The 19,363-nt window shown below is 52.1% G+C and overlaps 1 protein-coding gene across 6 annotated transcripts; it reads right to left on the minus strand.

Moving 5' to 3' along the window:
- Nucleotides 1–744: 744 nt before the first annotated feature.
- On the minus strand, nt 745–15,368 carry NLE1 (notchless homolog 1). Of its 6 annotated transcripts, XM_050928800.1 has the most exons (15): nt 14,866–15,057; nt 14,339–14,482; nt 13,539–13,756; nt 13,246–13,325; nt 12,553–12,629; nt 9,872–9,969; nt 8,389–8,581; nt 7,376–7,511; nt 6,947–6,993; nt 6,535–6,737; nt 6,056–6,215; nt 5,790–5,860; nt 4,378–4,878; nt 3,374–3,507; nt 1,501–1,780 (listed from the first exon to the last, which is right to left on the minus strand). In XM_050928800.1, exons 1-13 carry the CDS (start codon nt 14,941–14,943, stop codon nt 4,866–4,868), a joined length of 1,518 nt encoding a protein of 505 aa, XP_050784757.1. In that variant the 5' UTR covers nt 14,944–15,057; the 3' UTR covers nt 1,501–1,780; nt 3,374–3,507; nt 4,378–4,865. The 6 variants fall into 6 exon arrangements, with proteins under 6 accessions (XP_050784760.1, XP_050784761.1, XP_050784755.1 ...); XM_050928803.1 differs by lacking the exons at nt 1,501–1,780; nt 3,374–3,507; nt 14,866–15,057 and adding exons at nt 745–1,173; nt 15,211–15,368 and having other exon boundaries at nt 3,796–4,878; XM_050928804.1 differs by lacking the exons at nt 1,501–1,780; nt 3,374–3,507; nt 14,866–15,057 and adding exons at nt 745–1,173; nt 15,123–15,174 and having other exon boundaries at nt 3,796–4,878.
- Nucleotides 15,369–19,363: the final 3,995 nt, after the last annotated feature.

Below are 19,363 nucleotides of genomic sequence, written 5' to 3' on the forward strand. Positions count from 1 at the left end.
CTGTAATATGAGGCTAATAATTCCGGGACCTTTCGGAGGGGGGGAGGTTTTAGTACCCTTTGGTGTTTGTACGGCACGATTTCATCCTGCTTCCATCTGCCTGGAATGAAGATGTTAGTACTGTGTTTCCATAGCAACTTCCCATTCTGAAGGACACCTGAGAACTTTACAAACATGTCCCTATAGTGCCACTGACACCCAGCCACCACCCAACCTGCAAACAGTACCCCACACAAAGAGCAGAGGGCCAAGGACCCCCAAACTCTGTTACAAAAAGCATCCGGAGACCTTTAACTTCCACACAGAGCAGGTAAGACACTAGGCTTTTAATGTCTCCACTGAAAGACTTCTACATCCCCCCAGCCCCAGGGGAGTCAAATTATCCACCTGGGAAAAAATGAGCAACAAGCTGAGCTCCTGGAATTGGGATTTTGCAGTTTTGCAAAGATTACGGATAAACCACTAAATGAGCCTTCTGCATTGGTGAGAAGAGGCCAGAGCATTGATGCTGTATGTCAGCAGGGAGTCATTTAAATGTGATCTAAAGGGTCATGATGAGGTCATCACACAGCTGGCTTGTGAATTCCCGCAGTACAGGTTCTGTTTGAGTCAGGGTTGGGAGAAGTGATTGCACATCACTTCCCCCTTCTTAATTACTCCTGACCTTTCACTTGTAGCCCCAAAACTTTCCTCCAAGGAGCGGCGCACCTCCTCATCCCCATCACAAAGTCCTCACGAACCAGGGACAGTGCTAAAAGGCATTGCTTTAATGAGGGAGTTGTAAGGAGCTTAATGGTGGTGTAAACAGAGGCAGCATATAATTACATACCAGAAAGCGTGACGAGAGATCCTTGTAATAGCAGGGCTGTGTTAGCTGGATACACTTACAAGCATTCTTGTGTTAGACAAGGAACACAAATACCTGTGCAATAGGCATACCTTTGTGGCACATTTCATTAAGAATTCATCTGAAACTGGAATGAAAACACAGGAACATATACTGACATTTACACAAACACTGGCTTTTGAAAACCTAAATAGTTCAGTACATGCAGTTCTGTAGCGTTGCCAACCCTCCAGGATTGTCTTGGAGTCCCGAGGAATTAATCTTTAATTACAGATTATGTGATTCGATGAAACCTCCAGGAATACGTCCAAGCAAAATTGGCAACCCTATTACACAGCTGCTAGCCAGTCAGGACGGGCTGTCTGAGTACTTTCCAGAGACAAACCTACCTTGGAAAAATTGGAGGGTGGATTAGCTTCTTTGAACACACAAAGCCTTAACCAACAGCTAAGTCTCTGGGTTTTTCCTCCTCCATCCTGAGCAGTTATCTTAAAAGGCTATAGATACGCCTGGTGGAAGTTTCTTTTTCATTCACCTTTGTGCTGTTTTTCTCCTAAGGAGAGCGACTGAAGGACAGTATTCTTAGCTGCAACTTAGAACCGTCCTGCCTTGTACCACAACCTTCACATCAACAAAGTGTGGGTTGCTTCCCTTGTGCAGATGGATGCACAGCCTTAAAATTCAGGAAGAGGCAAGCAGAGGAAGTGTATTAATAAAGCAGTGTGTGTACACGATATTGCGTTCTTACCTAAAGATCTGGTGAAGATGTGCCAGATGAGCTGGTTTGCAAAGTGGGAGACATTAAAAGAGGAAGTGATTTGAGAGCAGTAACTTTCTGTTCCAACCTTGTGTTGTGCTTACCATTTCTGAAGAGCTGACAGGCTGTGTAATTTCTGGAACAATGAATCCTGGTCTCTATCTTCCATTCTACAGCTGAAATTAGATTACCCAGACCATTCTGACAGTGCAGCATGCAGGGATGAGACGTATCCTGCTCGGGGAGTCTATACAACTACAACATTCTGAGTGGCATCAGTAAAAGAATAAATAGGCAATGAGAGAATCTACTCATGACAAGCAATGACTGAATGTTCTGCGTTGGACTTGCTGTTCACAAATGCAGGCCCACCACCCTGGGATGGAGCAAGCCACGAGAAGCAAATGCCAACACTTCGTGAGTCTGAGCGGGACCAATAAGCACCATTACGAAGCCCCACGGTTCTAGCTAAGCCAGCTTTGTGGCATCTTCACTCTCCACACCGCTGGTGACTTGGGTTCTGTCAGTAACCAATGAGAGACACGCTATGACAGGTGGAAACAACCTGTACAGAAAAGCCTCCTTGGACGTAGATATTTCACCTAGGTAGGTGCAAGGCAGCATTGAATGGAGGCTGGGGACAAGGTGTGTAGGGAATAGCTGTTGTTCAGGCATCTGTCACAGAATGCCTCAGGATCCATCCGTTTCTGGGTCTCCTGATGTACTACAGCAGAGTCCTTCCCAGCTCAGCAATATTGGCCTTATTACCCCTTTACCTATAGATATAGGTTGGTTATTTCATGGGTTCTCTCAACAAATTTTTTGGTGGCCTCAGCATGCGGCCACCAGACAATTGTTCCTAAAATACTTAATTTATTTTAGGAAAAACAAATAAATATGCACATGTCCAAATCACAGTAATTTATTATGTATGTAGGGTTTTTTTGTTTTGTTTTTTTTGGCAGATTCAATAATACAAGTCACAGAAAGTTGTGTCTATTCTTTACTGGACCTATACAGAATAGAAACACAAATAAAATGCTTTGCATGTTCTTGTCTTTTGTTGTTTCTTTTCCTTTTTGTTTTTTGTTTGTTTTTTGTTTTTTAAGATTTGCCAGCTAGTAAGTCTGCTTCTGTGAAAAATGATATTTGTGTGTTTGTTAACACTTTTCATAGCAGCAGACTTGCTAGGTAGCTGGGAGGCAGTGAAAAGTGATATTAACAAACATACAAATATCACTTTTCACAGCAGACTTACTTAGGCCTGGCAAGCCAGATTAAGCCTTGGTCGGATGGGGAAGTGGGTAGGGAGGCAGCACAGGCCCGGGGTGATAGGGTGGATGGTGTGGGACTGCGACTGGGGGATAGAGTCTGCGGCTGGAATCTGCCGCCACGCGGCCAGAACCCATGGCCAGAGCCCGCTGCTCTGTGGCTGGGAGTCTGAGCTCCACTACCCCTGGGGAGGTGGGGAACTCACCTCTGGCATTTGTGCTTCGGAGGGCAGGGGGGGGCAGAGGCAGCAGCGCTCTCTCAAAGCTGTAAAAAACCCACCTCTGTGAGGGGAATAGCTCCCAGCACGGCTCCCAGCGCTGTAGCACTATCTACACTGCCACTTTACAGCGCTGAAACTTGCATCGTTCGGGGGGAGGGGTGTTCACACATCTGAGTGAGGAAAGTTTCAGCACCATAAGTGACAGCGCAGACAAGCCCTAAATGACTTGCCCAACATCAGAGGGAAAGCCTGTGGCAGATCAGGGATTTGAACTCACGTCTCCTAAGGCTGAGGCTACAGCCCTAATCACTGGACTGTCTTCCTCTTCCTTTCCAAGCCCGTTGTTGGCATTCTCCACACCGTGTTAGGCTTGCACACCAATCCCCATGCCAGGAACAACTCTAAAGTTTACTACAGCGATTGAAAAAAAAAAAAAAAAAAACCAAACGAACCCAAACAACTGTTTGCTGAACATCCAGCACCAACCACAACAAAGGCGCGCCAGAGAGAGAGCGAGTGCTTTGGTCTTTAATGTAAATTTATTGCACTTGTGACAGAGAACTCGACATTATTCTATCTGTTCCTTATTAATCATATTTGGACTTGCACTCTTCTCAAACCTCATTGGAAGTGAAAGTTAAATCCAGGCTGACCTGCTTCCCAGAGTGTTGGGCTGCATTAACTTAAAACCCGCTACACGTTGGCTTAAAACATTAACAACACTGGATTTCGAAACAGGACATGTGACACAGCTCCCTGCACCCATCTGACAGAGGAAAGGCACTAGATAAACTCAGTAAGGGCCAATTCTGCACCACGGAAGTCAAGGGGAGTTTTGTCATTGACTTCAAAGGCACAGGAGCAGCCTTTAGAAACAATCTCAACCCTACAGCCAACCTCCAACAGGATACAAGAGACACAATAGCAGCCTCATACGCCATCCTTCCCAGTGCATAGTGCACCTGAGCTAGGCAACGTGTATGGAACAGGGAGGGATCACGGATTCACTCAGGCACGCGCACCCACTTTTCCACAATTCAGAGAACAACTGAGATCTGGAAACTCGACACAGCGTCTGCACCAGTTTTCATTTCACGCCTGCTCCCTCCTGCCCTGGTTCAGGACAAACAGCCAAGCAGAAGGGGGCTCCTTAGACTAAGGCGGTTGGGCTATTGCCAACAGAGTGAACGATACGTAAGTGGAGAGTTTCCCAGCCCAGGGGCAAAGCCACCTTGCTCCCCTCACCCTAATAATGAAAGCGGCCAAGGCTCTCTTCCTTACTCGTTAAACAGTTCTTTGCCCCAGGCAAACTGCGTGAGTAGAATTTTGCAAGGTAACAGTGTGATGGTTTTCCCCATTCTCTCTCCGGGGGTCAGGAAAGGACGTACTTTTCCGTCCCCACTAAAAGCTTTAGCCCCTGCAGGCTCCATTTGGGAGGAAAGGAAACAGCATGACCGGACCCCCGCCCCCTCTCCACTCTCCCCTCCAGAGAGAACAGGCTGCAGTAGTTTCTACTGAAACCAGGCTGAATCGGAGCTAGCAGAGGTCCAAGTGTACTGATGGTTGCAGACAAAGTCATCTGGGTGCAGAAGGGCAAGTTCTTTGGTTTGCATTAAATCTGAATTAATCTCCCATCACAGAAATTAATTAGGGAGAGCTAGTACGGTGCTTAAGAGGCAGAACACCACAGTCCACGCTGAGCGGGTTAGCTGCCAGGCCCGGCGATACTGACAGGGCCAGTTAGAACCGGCAGGTTTTCTTCACTACTCCTATCGTCTCCATCTGTAAATGAAAGGGACATTGGGCGTCATCAGCACAGCACCAGCTCGTTTTCACACCATCCACCACAGACAGCAGAGCGACACAGCGAGGCACTTTGCACTAGATTCATACGGTGAGCGCAGTTAACTGGCCACTGGAGAATCCCTGTATGCACAGGTCTGTGGGGGAGAATAAGGCTGGAAAGAGACGATCCGAGACTGATTGCTCTGGTGTCCCTTCCCCAACGCTGGCCAACTGCTAGCACAACAGTGACAGCTGGTACAGAGAACGGGGCTAAATTCTGCCGTCATATTGACTTCCATGCATGTCTAGACCTCCCCCTTGGGGAGTGCAAAAGGGCTTCTCACTGGGGTAGTGAGGCACAGGGTGCCTATCAATCTGGAATACGGCCCAGCAGCCCAGTTTCTGCAAGGGACAATCTCTTTCAAAGGGGGAAAAAGGTGTTCTAGGTGTTCTGCTCAGGTCAGCTTTCCCTGTGCCGTGAAAGGCTCAGCAAGTGAGGGCCCCCAGGCACCAGCGAGCGGGTGTATCAGAGCTGAATGGAATGCAAGCTCAGCAAAAAGGCAGGAGCAGAACCAAATGGTTTCACTGTGCAGAATTAACCGAGAACCCGAAGACCTGACTGTATTCAGACTGGAGCCTCTTGGGGAAGAGGCTGTCCGTTACTGGGTTTGTGCAGCACCTCACATGATGGTGCCCCAAACTCAGCTGAGGCTCCTGGGTGCTCCTATAAGACTAATCATAACAAAAGCCTAACTTGTTGGGTGAGGTGAGACGGTGACCGTGGGCCCAGTGGCTCTGTATACAGAATGTGCCCCTCAGTGCATTTCTTTGCAGGCTGTGTTAATATACACAGAGTGCACAGACACCACGCTCTGCTTCTTGGGGGACAGGCCCCAGGAGATACTTACATCCTTAAACACTTATCTTTCCCTCCGCTGGCTACTCGCTGTCCATCTGGGCTCCAATCCACTGCAAACACCTACCAACAAAAAGAGAGAGGTGCTCCTGTAACTCCTTTAGGGCCACACAGCCCCGGTGGCAGGGAAGAACCTCAGGCCCCTGGCAGAAGACACTCCCCAGCTGTTCAGAGACACTGGTGGTGGCCACAGCGTTTGAGAGCCCTCTGCCCTCTCTAGGCAGGTTAGTGTGAGCCCCTTGGTGAACGGCATCCTACCTCGTCTGCATGGCCGGGGAGATCAATGGCCAGCTTCCTCGTCTTGGCGTCCCACACCTTCAGCGTGCTGTCACTGCTCCCGCTCACCAGGAGGCGGCTGTCCGCAGACCAGGCAATCTGGTAAACTGCAGAGACGTGCCCTCTCAGGGAGGTGAGGTATCTGACAGAGAGGGGAAGGGGTGGAGATGGGCTATTAGACACACATGCATGCTCTGTATCAGAGATATAAGGGACATGCCCAAGGTCACAGTTAGTCAGTGGCACAGCAGGGAACCAGGAGCTCAGAGTCCGAATGCCCTGGTCTAATCACTAGGTGCACAACCTCAAAAGCAAAAGCTAATGACTGTGTGTGCGTGTGCAAGGCTGCAGAGGGGAAGGTCCTGGCTCAGCCATGGCAGTGAGACAGGCGCATTTCCTTCTGTGTTACTGCATGGAGTGAACTGCAGACTTCGCATCTGTAATAGAATGAGAGAACCTACTTTCCCGTCCTGCCATCCCAGAGCTTGATGGACTTGTCAAAGGAAGCACTGGCTATTATTCGCGTGTCTGGGGAGAAGAGCACTTGGTTGATCAATGCCTGGTGGCCAGTCATTCTCTCCAGTGCCTTCTTGTCCTCTGCTGGGGCCCACAGGAACAGTGTGAAGTCATCCGATCCAGACACTAGCCTTTCCGGTCCCTGCCCCTGCGATAAACAATCAATCAGTACCAGCACTGAGCCCTGGCTCACACAGACCAAGCCTTTCAAAGTTCAGACACAAACCTGATGCAGACATAAACTGGAGGAAATCTTTAGCCAGTCACGTAGATTTATTTATTCATTGTTTTGTCAGCAACAATGATAGGAAGCCTGGCATTGGGGTGGGGAGGAGGGATTTCTTCACGGAGACTTACCCTGACTTGGTCGTACCTGTGCTGCGCCTTCTCTTTAAGTTCTGCCACTGTGTGCAGGAGAGAAGGGAGATTAGCGATCGGCAGGTTAACGGAAACGTGTAACATCTCTAAAGCCAGGGTCTAAGACGTCTTCTCCCTCCAGATTTGTGACTCAAGAAGGATTTTGAAAGGGACATTTTGCGGGGTTTAACACGTCCTCTTCAGAGGATCACACTTTTAACAATGAAATGCAGCGCTTGCATAGCATCCCCAATCTGCGATCATGGTTTTATTTTCTAGACAAGAGAAACGGGGGGGAACCCAGCTGCCCCATGTGACCTTAGAATAGAAGCCAGGTCTTCTGACTCTTAGCACTGTGCCCTAACCACCTGGCCATGCTACCTCCTCCCCCGGTTCCTCTCCAGCCTGCAAAGTACTTAATGCTCTTACGAGTGCCACTCATGTCTTGTGGGTTGACAGAGGCTTCGGCGGGTTCAAAGGCCCCTGTGCGGAGAACGTAGTCGGTGCTCAGAGCCATGGTGTTCACCCAGTGCCCGTGGCCCTGCAAGGTACGGCAGAGAATTCCCTGAAAGCAAAAAAAACTACCTGCTTAGAAAGGGACTCACAGGGAGATAGCAGCAGTGCAAGGATTAGGCCACAGGACCTCCTGGCTACACCTTCAATCAGCTATGGGAGGTGCCGGTGTCAGACCATGGGACATTCCAGCTTTCACTTTCAATCTACAGGTAGCATGAGGGTCAGACCATGGGATGTTCCAGCTCCCAGCCCCACTTTCAATCAGTTATGGGTAGTGCTGGGGTCAGGCCATGGGATGTCCCAGCCCCACCTTCAGCCAGCCATGGGTAGCACCAAGATCAGAACAAAGGAACTCTTGGCTCTCAGCCCTACCTTCAGTCAAGGCCGTGCTGCCTCTCAACGTCATTCCTGACGGACAGGGCCCAAGACATGAAGTCAAGAGTGGCTAGTTCTGCATTCTCCTTGCTGATGGCTCCAGTTTACGTTACCAAGCACCACAACCCATGGGGAAAACACACTCCCCCTCCTGCCAGCAAGCGGTGCCAAACCCATTGCTGCCAAGCTGTCATTTATCCAGAGGAGTTCCCATTTCTACAGCAGCTCCGAGGATCTCCACCCTACACAACCACCCAATTCCTTTGGCCCAGGAGCAGACAAGATTCCAATTGGAAACAATCATCACAGTTCCTTAAATCCGCCAGAGGGGGGTGCTGCTGAGCCATGGGCAGCACATGCTGCCTCTGCCCAGAAAGCAAGCAAGCACATGCAGCTAAAGCCACGAGACAATGCAGGGCCAGGATGGGCGACAACATGGTTATTTCCAGCATTTAGGAAGAATTAAGGTTTGATGCATCATTTTATTTGCGCTACCTCCCTGCCCAGGCCCCTGGCGTCGAAGCTGACCCACGCCAGACTGCCGTACTTACATCCTGGCCTCTCCAGACCTTGATGGTTCTGTCCTGGGAGGAGGAGAAGAGCAGGCCGTCTCCGCCCCACTTCACGCACGTGACTGACTGTGTGTGCCCGGTGAGGATCTTATCGCACCGGCCCGTGACGGTGTCCCAGATGCGGATGCTGCAGTCCTTGGAGGCACTGGCCAAGTAGCGGCACTCGGGATTTCTAGAAGGAAAATTGGAAGCCAGTGAAGGCGCAGGACAGCGAATCTGGCCGCCTCTTCCCACGCATCGATCGAGTCTGCATCAGCTCGAGTTTGCATCAGTTAAGGGCACCCTTACAGAAAGGCAACCCTCCACTCTCATGCTAAGAAGGGGCAGGCCGGTTAACAGCTGGCACCAAGCATGCGCCAATCAAGGAGAGGACTGGCAGAGCCTGGAGTGCAAGGCAGTGGAAATGCTGCTCATCCCTCTCTGCAGGAATGGGGCAAGGAGCCTGGCTGGCTGGAGACAGAGATCCTGAGTTCTTCAGAGCATAGGCAGGATCCTCGACCTCCTCCCCATCCCCCCCCCCTTTATAACCAGTTTTTGTTAATCCAGTTAATTGTTTCCAAATCACTGGGATTTCCTACTGTGGAATTCAATTTGCAGGGCTCTGCTCCATGGAGTTATTTTTAATGTTGATAACCTCTTGGATCATCGTCTACAGCTCCCCCCCGACCTCTCTCTGAGGTGGAGCTTTATCAGATGGAGGGGATGGAGAGCTTGTGCAGTTAATCAGCCTGCAGGAGAAATTAACCAGATGGCAGAGGCGGCTGGGGCTGCAGGCAGAGCAGTTAGCGTGGGCTGGGTGCCTGAGGCACAGACACCGTGCGGACTGCAGCTTTTCCCCCTTTGCGCTCCTGCTGAGGTGTGCTGGGGAACAGCACATCTGGCTGCTTGTTACACTCCGGGGAATCGACACAGGGAGACGCTCGCAGTCTTAGCCACCCCTCAGCCACCTTTCCCTAGGGGCCTCTTCCACTGGGCTAGTGACTGGCACACAGGACTCGGAGCCAGGAACACCCAGGTGCTAATCCCAGCTCTAACTACAACTCTCTGCGCAGCACTGGGTAAGCCACTCCCAGCTCCCTGCACTCTCCTCCGTGTAAGATGGAGGTAGCACAACCTCACCCCCCAGGAGGCTGGGGTAACATTTGCACAGTCCTTTGATAACATAAAGCAAAGGCTACTGAAACTTACCCTAGCCTTTTATCCATCCATCTCAAAGCTCATTAGAAAGGAGAGCTGGCTTCACTATCCCCATTATACAGCAGGGGAAACTGAAGCACAAGAGAGCCATGCCAAGCCCAAGGTTGCATCACAGGTTGGGGGCAGAGCTGGGACTAGAGCCTGGGTCTCCTGGATCCCAATTCCCTCAGTCTCACTCTGTACACACTTACTCTGCCCCCACCAAGGCAAGGGGCAGGCCTCTCCTTGCTGGCAAAGCAAGGAGGCTGGCCAGAAGGTCACTTACATGTGGAGTGGTTCCCAACACAGCCACGTGATCCATCTGGAGTGTCCGACGAGTACCCTGCCAATCTGATTCCCTGTGTCTGGGTCCCAGAGAAATATCTGTACAACAGAGCAAGCGAGGCAGCTAGATCACAGAAACTACCCAACGTGCATCCCAGGGAAAGTCCAGCTCCATTTGCCCTTCCAGTCCAGTGCTTTGGCACGGGCAGGGGGATGAAGAATAGATTCCTTTCCTGATCTCGGCAGCCACCAGGCGACACCCTGAGGCAGGAGATATTGTTCACCCCCATCTTAGCCCACACTGCTGCAAAACCACCAACCATCAAATTATCCAGCTCTTTTCACATGCCTGCTCGAGCTGTCCACACCCGGTGCCAGCAGATTAGCAAACGCTTGCCGAGCGCTGGAAGACCCAGAATGTGCTAAAAGGTGGTTATCATCGGACTCTGCGGGCGGGATACGCGCTGGCTTTTTGTTGGGTTTTTCCTGACCTCTGAATAAATGCTCCTCCAAGGAGCTGAGGCATTAATCATCTGCCCAGGGGAGGCCAGGAACTGGAGCAGAACAGCTCACAGGGTTAGTTTAAACCAGAACTGCCTCCTGAGTGGCACCGAACTGCAGATGTTTGGCACCAAGTTAACGAAGAGTTAATGATATAAATGGGCCATCTCCAGGCTGACAGCAGGCCAGGCAGCTCAGGCTCCTCTGCTCTCATGTCTCTAAACCAATCCCAGGGGAAGTCGGTCCCCCTCTTCTTAGCAGCGGCTCGCTCCCAGCTGACTCAGAGCAGAGGCAAAGGAATGAGGCTGTCGTTTCCCCAAGCGCGTCGGTGGCTGGGTTAGGAGTCGTTACTGTTAGCAGTGCTCCAGCAGTGCCTAGAGGTCCCAGCTGAGACCGGAGCCTTGTCGTGCTAGGTGCTGTATAAACACACAGCAAGAGACCCGAGAGGGAAAGGAAGGATTATCATCCTCATTTTACAGAAGGGAAACTGAGGCCTGGCGAGATGAAGGGACTTGCCCAAGATCACACAGGGAGGCTGCAGGAGAGCTGGGGCCAGAACCCTCAGTCCCAGGCCCACGTCTCAACCACACCACCATCTTGCATGGCCGCTCAGAATGGCTACCCACAGTCAGGCCCAGCTTGCTACAGTGAGGAGAGAAGGCCCCAGAAGGGTGCCCGGCAGGCCCTGCGCCCTGAAGGAGCAGGGACAGCTGAGCCTGGGGTTCTGACATAACAAATCCTCTCAGTAGTGACAACAAGCACGTCCCACTGCGGCTCTCTAAGCCAAGAGCTACCTCCCCAGGGCCCGTTCCCAGCAAGCAAGCAGCCTCCCAAACAAGGAGCTAACCCTTGATGTACAGCACAGGCTGCCCTGTGCTTCCGGCAGAATACAAGCCCTCGACCAAGCCACGGGGTCTCCAACGCAGCAAGAGCGGCACAGGAGTATGTCCGGTCTGTGGGGAGCAGCCCTGCTTCGATGCTGCTCACCCAGCTCCCAGGCTCGGAGACAGGAGCGTAAGCGCTGAATATTCCCTGCGATCTGTTCTCCCCCGGGGGCTTGCCGGGGAGAGGCTGAGCTAGTGACACAAAGAGAACAAGCCCCGGGGAGCACTAAGCAGGGAGTTGGCTCTGATGGGTGCAGGTGAGGATTCAATGCCACTGCTGCTTGCAGGGTTTAAACACCCGCCCGCACCCTGGAGACCGATGGCACTTCGTCTGCAGCGAAGCCCCGCTCAGCATGGCCCAGTGTGCAGGGCACTGGACTGGGATTCTGGAGCCCTGGGTTCTACCCCCCGCTCTGCCAGTGACCTCAGGCAAACCACCTGTCTCTAGGCCTGCTTCCCTTTCCTGCCTACTCTGGGGCAGGGTCTGCCTGGGTCTCTCCAGCCTCTAGTGCAGCGAGGCCCTGATCTCAGCCAGGGCCTTTAGACGCTGCTGTCGTTCATAATAAACACCAGAATCCACAGCAGGACCGAGGCTGCATCAGCAGCTGCACTGGCAAGGGCATGATGCCAGCAAGGCACCCGCGATCAGGCTCCAGAGAGCTTCACCGCTCTGCAGGTGCCAGCCAAAGGCACAGCCCCTACAGCCTGTACTGACCCCGCAGCTAGACAGAGGGAATGTCCAGGAGCTGGTCTCCCAACCACGCAGCATGGAGAGATGCCTGCAGGGGGCAGCACAGGATACAATGCATCCAACAACCAAGCAGGGCTGCACACAGGGATCTTTGCAAACCCGTCAATGAACCCCAGCAGCCTGACGATCTCCTGCCTGGGGATGTGCCGCTGAGCCCCTCGTGGGAATGCCTGGGCGAGTAGCTAAAGTGCAGGTGTGTTCCATAGCCCTAGACGCGATGACTATCACAGAAACAACTGGATGCATCAATCATAATCCAGCCACACCCAATTTCCCTCCAGGTGGCAGGGATTCCTGCTCTCTAGTTCTATGCCCGGGTTTGAACAAAGCCCCAGCCGCGTTACTCCTTCCACGGCTGTCAGAGGGGCAGACTCATTGCCCGGGAGGCTGGTGTTGGCCTAGTCTGGTTTCAGGCCATCGATGGGGGTGTGAGGGCTCCCCGAGAGAGGAAGAGAGCTCTCCATGAGATGTCTCCGGGGCAGATCTCCCAGGCCTGGCCCCACACAAAGGAATCTGGCCCCTCGCTGAGCCGAAGCCAACACGTACCTGACTGTTTTTGCACCCTGAGGCGAGCTTCCTGCCATCAGGAGACCAGGCGATGCTGAGGACCCAGTGCCTGTGACCTGCGGACAGGAAAGAGTGCAGGGGTGAGGAGAGCCCCACAGCCTGGAGGTGGCCCTGTCTTCAAGGGGCAGCTGGGGGGTGGGGGGCAGGTCTCCCCAGCACTCCTTCCAGCGCTTTGCTGGTTCACAGTGAGCAGCTTCTCTTCTTGTCGAGCCGTGGCCTGGGCACTTGCAGAGCACGTCCCAGGAGGGGAACAGCCAGGCCCAGGAATCGAGGCAGCCTGCACAACATATGCAGCGCTCACTCAGCGATGTGCCCCTCCCACCGAGCCAGCACCAGGCCCAACGCCCCGACTCCGTATGCAAAGTGCCCTGGAACAGGATCGCGCTGCACACATGGGGGAACCGAGAGGGGGAGGCAAGTCACTGCAACGGGCCCAGCTCAGCAGCCTCCACACAAAGGGAAGCCGATGTTAGTGAAGGCTTGGGGTAGGGAGCAGCGGCTGGGGCGGCCCACTGAATTCATCAGCATTGCAACAGAGCCACCGCTAGCCTCTGGAGCATGAGAGACTCAGGGAACCCAGGGCCCACGCTCTGATGCCCAGTGAGGCTATCAGGAGGGGTGGGCACGGACTCAGAACACCCCATGGGGTCCCCCCTTGCCCGCTGCACCCACCTTTGGCCGTGAAGTGTGGCGTCTCTGTGCTGAGGTCCCAGAAGCGCACGGTGGTGTCACCGGAGCCGCTCGCCAGGTACCTGAGATGGTGAGGAAGAGGTTGTCTGGGCTCAAGGTGGCAGGTGGAGCCAAGGCTCCTTCTCGGTCCATTCCCCCCTCCCCACTATGTAGCCTGTCTACTCGGTACCAGGGGCTTATAAGCTTCAGCAGCCCTGTTCCCAGCCAGCCCAGCCATTCGGCGCTGTCCTGCCTCCCCACCGGCAATCCCCAGTCCTCCTGCCGCCCCCGCTTACTTTCCAGTGGGGCTGAAGGCTACGGAGATGACAGCCTCGGTGTGCCCCTCCAAAGAGCTGGTGCATCGTGTCACTGCCCGCACTTTGAACACAGCCTGGGGCTGGTAGATGATGTCGAGGACTCTCTCCGTCTCTACCACCTGCCCTGCCAGGGTCTTCTCCAGCGACGTGATGATTTCAGCATCGTGGACATAGAAGGCCAAGGGCAGCGGCTCCTCCTGTATGACAAGAGGCAGAGGCACTAGCCAGGGGCAGATTTCAGCAGGACTGGCTCATAGAGCCCTCCTGTTCCCCCCCCACCCCAGGAAAACAGTTTGGGACCCAGTGTGTTTCCGGTTACTCCTTCCCAGGGCAGCACCAGGCTGGGGAGATGCACTAGCTCAGAACTGAGGCAGTGGTTGACAAATCTGCCCTGGGGTGGATGGGAAAGAAAGACAGACAAACACACACCCCTCTCTGTGCCAATCCCTCAGCATCCGGGAAGTCCTGGGGACAGTGTCACTGGCAGGGCAGGCCCAGCAGTGCTACGAATGGCATCTATACAGCCAGGAGGAGCAGAGCCATGGGTGTGGCAGCAGCCATCCCATCGCTCATCTCTCGCTTTCCCACAACTGTCTGACTGTGGGCCCTGGCCTTGGCCCAGCAGGAGTAGTTCTAAGCATTCCAACACCGAGAAAAGCCCCACTCCTCTGTACAATCCCACTCCCCAGATGGGGATGGGATGAAGCCTGTGGATACCAGCAGTTTGCTGCACCCCCATTAGAGCAGTGGGGGGCGCACAGAGGCCCCTTGGGAAGTACCTTCTGGAGCAGCGCATTGCAGACTAGCTGCAGCTTCTCGGGTGTGATATCGACAGGCACGTCAAAGGGGGACCCCAGGATCTCGCCAGCCTCATCTTTGAACAGGATCAGCAGCCTCTTCACGTCCCCTTGCATCGTGGCGACCTGCAAGCGCATTCCTGCATCAGGGATTCAGCCCCACACCAGGTGCAGCGCGACTATAAATCAAACCCACCGCTGCCAGAGATCGGCACCAGCATAACCCACACAGCACTGAGTACCCCACAGCCAGAGGGCTGCTCCACAGCTCCCTGTGACCGGACACTCTCCATCTCCACAGGGACTGTCATCAGAGGACCTCTACGTGCTTTCCTGCCATTAGCCCTCACATCTCTCCCCCTCGTCCTCCCCCCGACCATTATCCCCATTTTACAGGTTGGGAAATAGACACAAAAGCCTTGGGTCACCCAGCAGAGGCAGGCACAGAACCCGGGAAGACTGACAGCCAGAGCCCCACCATCTACCTGCTACCCCGAGATACAGTTAACCTGCCCGATTCCGCTCAGCACAGCACTCCAGAGTCCAGACCCTTCCTCCAGGGGCACCATGTCAGCACCACTGAACATCCTCACGTGTTAGTGGGACACGCTGGCTTGGGCTCCTTTGCACGAGTAACCCCAAAGCCCAGATAATTGAGCCAACACCTCCCATCTGTAGCACAAACCCCTCCTCCCCGCCACAAACTCCTTCCCTAGGGCTGAGGAGGCAGGGGCCCGATTCACTCCCGCAGCTCCTTGCTCCTGACCAGGTAAATCTCTCAGCCCAGGCTGGGCACCACCTGTCCCACGCTCAGCAGCCCCCTCCTGGCAGCTGGGGGGGGTGTTAAACACCACCCTAAGGTCCGGCTTTACAATGGGAGGGACGCCCTCCTTCAACCCCAGGAGCAGCTAGGACTCCCCAAAGTAAGGAAGGGATGGATGGGGCAGGGCCCCTCATCCCAGCTCCCTCTATGGGCTGTTCTGGCTTCGTTTGCAGCCACGGGGCTCTCCGGGGAGGGCCAGCAGGCAGCTCTTGCTAGAAGGGTTTTGGTTAGGGACACCTCCTCTGCCCCCTCCCCCGTCCCCAAGGCCCAGCAAATCCCCCACTCACCTGGCCAGCCCCAGCCACGTGTTTACTGCAGCCCTGCCCACGTGGAGAGGAAGTGGTGAGCTCATCTCTGTGCGCCTGGGCTGCAGCTCGGCCAGGAAGCTCTGCTTCCACCTGCTGGAGAAGACAGGGTATAGCAAGCGATCCTTGGACAAGGGGAACTGCAGCTGTGATGTAGGCACACATCTGAGTCAAGCTGCCATAGGACAAAAAGATTCCCTGGGCAGATTTCCGCACGAACAACGTGAGGGAGAGAGAAAATAACCAGCCTTAAAAACCCAGCATCTGGTGGCAAGGTGTCAGGAAAAGAGGGACTAGAGAAAAGAATGGGAGTATTTTAGTTATTTCACTCCAGATTGTAAAAAGACAGACACACCAAATGAGGGCACAGGGTCTATCCGGGTTCTAGCAGCGGGGAAGCATCAAATGTTTTTCAGCTTCATGAATAGTACCTAGTGTGTTTAAAAGGATCCAGTCCTGTTAACAGGCATTAAACCACTCCACAAAGGGCCTCACCTATGTTACCAAGATCACCTTGGCTTAGTCATGTGTTGTGGTAAAAATGCAATGTACTTTCTACAGCGACTCTGCTTGTTTGCTATTTGCATCTCTTAGCTGGACAGGGAAAAGAGGTGACTCAGTTTCACTTTGTTCTCAGGCTGTCATGGTTTAGACCATCTGCAATGTTTGGGTTACAAACCTTGTCCAAGACTAGGTCACCGTAAACATCCAGACAAAAACCTATTTCTTTTGGTAATTGAATGGAAACCTCTCTTTCTGTCTCTGCCTCCTCATGTTTGCAGAGCTTAGACGTGGCTTTTACCAAACCTATTCCGGGGCCCAGTTCAGTTTTGCAGCATCCCTCTAAAAGAGCAGGAGCCTTTAGGTCTCAATTCAGAGATTTATTGTGGTCAGTGACCTCCTGCAGAGCTCAGGCTTGAGAGCCTGCCCAGGAATTTCTGCATCAAGCCCGTAACTTCTGAGAGAGCTAAAGCAACTTTTAGAAAGACCTGCACTTGTGACCCCATCCTACAACGAGCTCTGTGCAGGCAGAACCTGCACCCCCATGGTCCCTCATGAGTCCGTTCCCATGGAGCTCGTTATAGGATCAGGGCCTTAGACGGTACATACCACCCTCTTCCATTAAGCGCCATATTGATTGTAATCATTTGTTACGCCTCAGCAAAGACTCAGCAGAGAGCTGCAGAAAATATTGGTACAGTCTGATATTCTAGTTCCAGATCATTTTGACAGATTAACAAAAAGAGAAATAATCCAGATCGTTTGTGAAGAAGCAGAGTCGCTTTGATAAATTAATAATACCTAGTGCTAAGTTATGTAGTATTTTTCATGTTGATCTCAAAGCACTTCACAAAGGAGATCAGAATACTTCCCTCCCTGCTCACAAGTGTCAGATCCTTTGTCAAACTCAGAAAAATCAATTTATGGTCAGTCCTTCCCACAGCTGTTTCCATTCTCATCCCAGGCCTTTCTTGTCATTGATTTTGTCACTAAGATACTGGTAACATTTTCAGAAGCACTTAAATGACTTAGGAACCTATGGCTCATTTTCAAATGTGATGTAGCACTTTAAGTCAATGGGATTCAGGCTCCTAAGTGCCTAAATCACAGGCAAGTTTGAAAATTGTATCCACTCTCAAGATTTCACACTTAGTCCCCCCTCCCTCATTTCAGAATTGTGGGACTTCTGCCAGTGAAGGAGCCGGGCATAATGTGAGGGTGCTGGGAGGGTTTCCCGTACACATCTCACCAATTCCCCCCCAGCCTGACCTGTGGCACCCCACTAATCCAATCCCGGGCTCCCCACTATACACAGTTCCACAATCCCTTACGCCCTTGTTATTTCCAGCCCTGGCTCCTTCCTGGCAGAAGAGACTACCATCCTGCTGAATCGTTCCCAAGTTTTGCAAAGCAGAGAGACCAGGAGACCATCTGACTTATTTTCACTTCTGAAGAGACAGAACTTAAAGCCTCCAGAGGCAAAAGCCAAATGCATTAACACATTCTACTATCTACCTAAGGGTGCTAATTACTGTGATTTGGGCACCACATCTACCCCCAGAACGCACTAGATCAGAATGTTCAGCCTTTTTCACAGCATACTCTGCAACTCCTTACTAGCAAGACTGTCTCATGGATGATCCTCTCCCATTCATGATGCCACAACATCTCTGCAGCAACAAGAGCTGGTGCTCCTATGGAAAAGCAGTTTCATGTAATTTTTGTTCCTTTCAATGGAATGGAGCAGCTGGAAATAAGGAGGAAGCAGCACTCTGGAACCAGCCAGCTCTCCATCGATCCCCAGCAATTTCTCCAGGGATCACTGACTGGGAAGCCCTGTCCTAGATTTCTCATTATCAAGATGCTTTGTGCTGTACTCAAATGTCCAGCAAGTGGGATCCTTTACTTCCATATTCCTCAGAAAAGTTACAAACCAGGGTAGGACTTGCTTGGATTTCCATCCCTCTTTCCCAACATCTTGAAATTAGCCCACATGTTGCATGACACACCACTTTCTGGTGCATCGTGGTCCCTTTTTGATTCTTCTACATGGAGGAACACTAGGATTTCCCTAGTGTTTCGTATTTTGAGGGCACCTGCTTGCAAGAAGTTGCCAGGTGTGTAAAACTGTTCAGGGATCACTATCTAGACACTTAAATGGCCCCTACTATTACAGTATTGGAACACCTCCATTTTTACTGTACCTATCCTCACCCCACCCTGTGAGGTAGGGAAATGCTATTAGTCTCTCAGGTCCTGTCTATATAAAATGGGAATAAATGACTTCCCCAAGGTCAAACAAGGTGTCTGTGGCAGAGCAGGAACTGAAGCCAGATCTCCCACAAGCCAGTCTAGTGCCCTAACCAGCAGGCCATCCTTCTATGCATCCTCTTGAGAACATGGGTTCAATGATGCCTTGATGTAGAGCTTGATTTTAGGCTGTTTATCCCCAACAATTAGGCTTGTAGCAAAAGCATCAGCATTTGCGGAAAAAGGAAACAGCAATCCAGGCTGGAGAGGTCATCGGCTCCAGCCATGCATCACCCAGACTGCTGCTGTCCCTGCATATCTAGCTTTGTAACTCTCTGCTTATATGATAGGATCTGAAGAAGCGTCTTCCTGGAGTGTCTCCCCACCCAGACATACTGGAGCAAAGGCCCTGGCTGATGCAGCGTTCTTCAGTGTGGGCTACAAGTTCTGTGGCAGCTTCATTTAATTTTTTTTAATTAATTAAATATGACAACGAACAATGCAAGCCAAGCCAGAGCCCTGCTATTATTTATTCTACTCTAAACATCCCATTAATTTCATTCATGCCCACAGTACCAGTTTTCAATAGGCAGCAGATTTGTGCATACGTAACAGTGGGGGAAAGGGAACCTAGGGCTTCCAGCAGCCAGGGAGGAAGTTTGAGTGTGTAGGGTAAGTACCTTAACTGCCGCTGGTGCTAAAATGGACAGAGAAATAGTTGACAGCTAAACTAGCATTGCTCCATTTGAGAACCAGCACCCATTATAACAGGACGGAGTTCACAGTTCTCAGGCACTGCAGCACTTTACAATTACTCTACCTTGATAAGCATTTCTGCGCAGCACAGGTGCTGAAGCACATTTCTACAGCAAGGAACAGACAGGGCTCTGGCATCTACAGTGCCCGTTCCAGGGTTAAATTTAACAACCTAGGAGCTACTTTACAGCAGAAAGGTAGTGCTTTCAAAGATGCCTCTCTACCACAGGCATGCTTGCTATGAATGAATGCAGGCTAGTTAGGTAGATGCCCACGCAACAGGAAAGAGAACAGAAGGGGAACAGAATGAGCTTTGCCATTAAATCTCAAAGAACAAGGTCCTCATTGTCACCCCTGAAATTCAGGTGCAGA

The sequence above is a fragment of the Gopherus flavomarginatus genome, chromosome 19, assembly GCF_025201925.1.
Source record: "Gopherus flavomarginatus isolate rGopFla2 chromosome 19, rGopFla2.mat.asm, whole genome shotgun sequence".
Lineage (NCBI taxonomy): Eukaryota > Metazoa > Chordata > Testudines > Testudinidae > Gopherus > Gopherus flavomarginatus.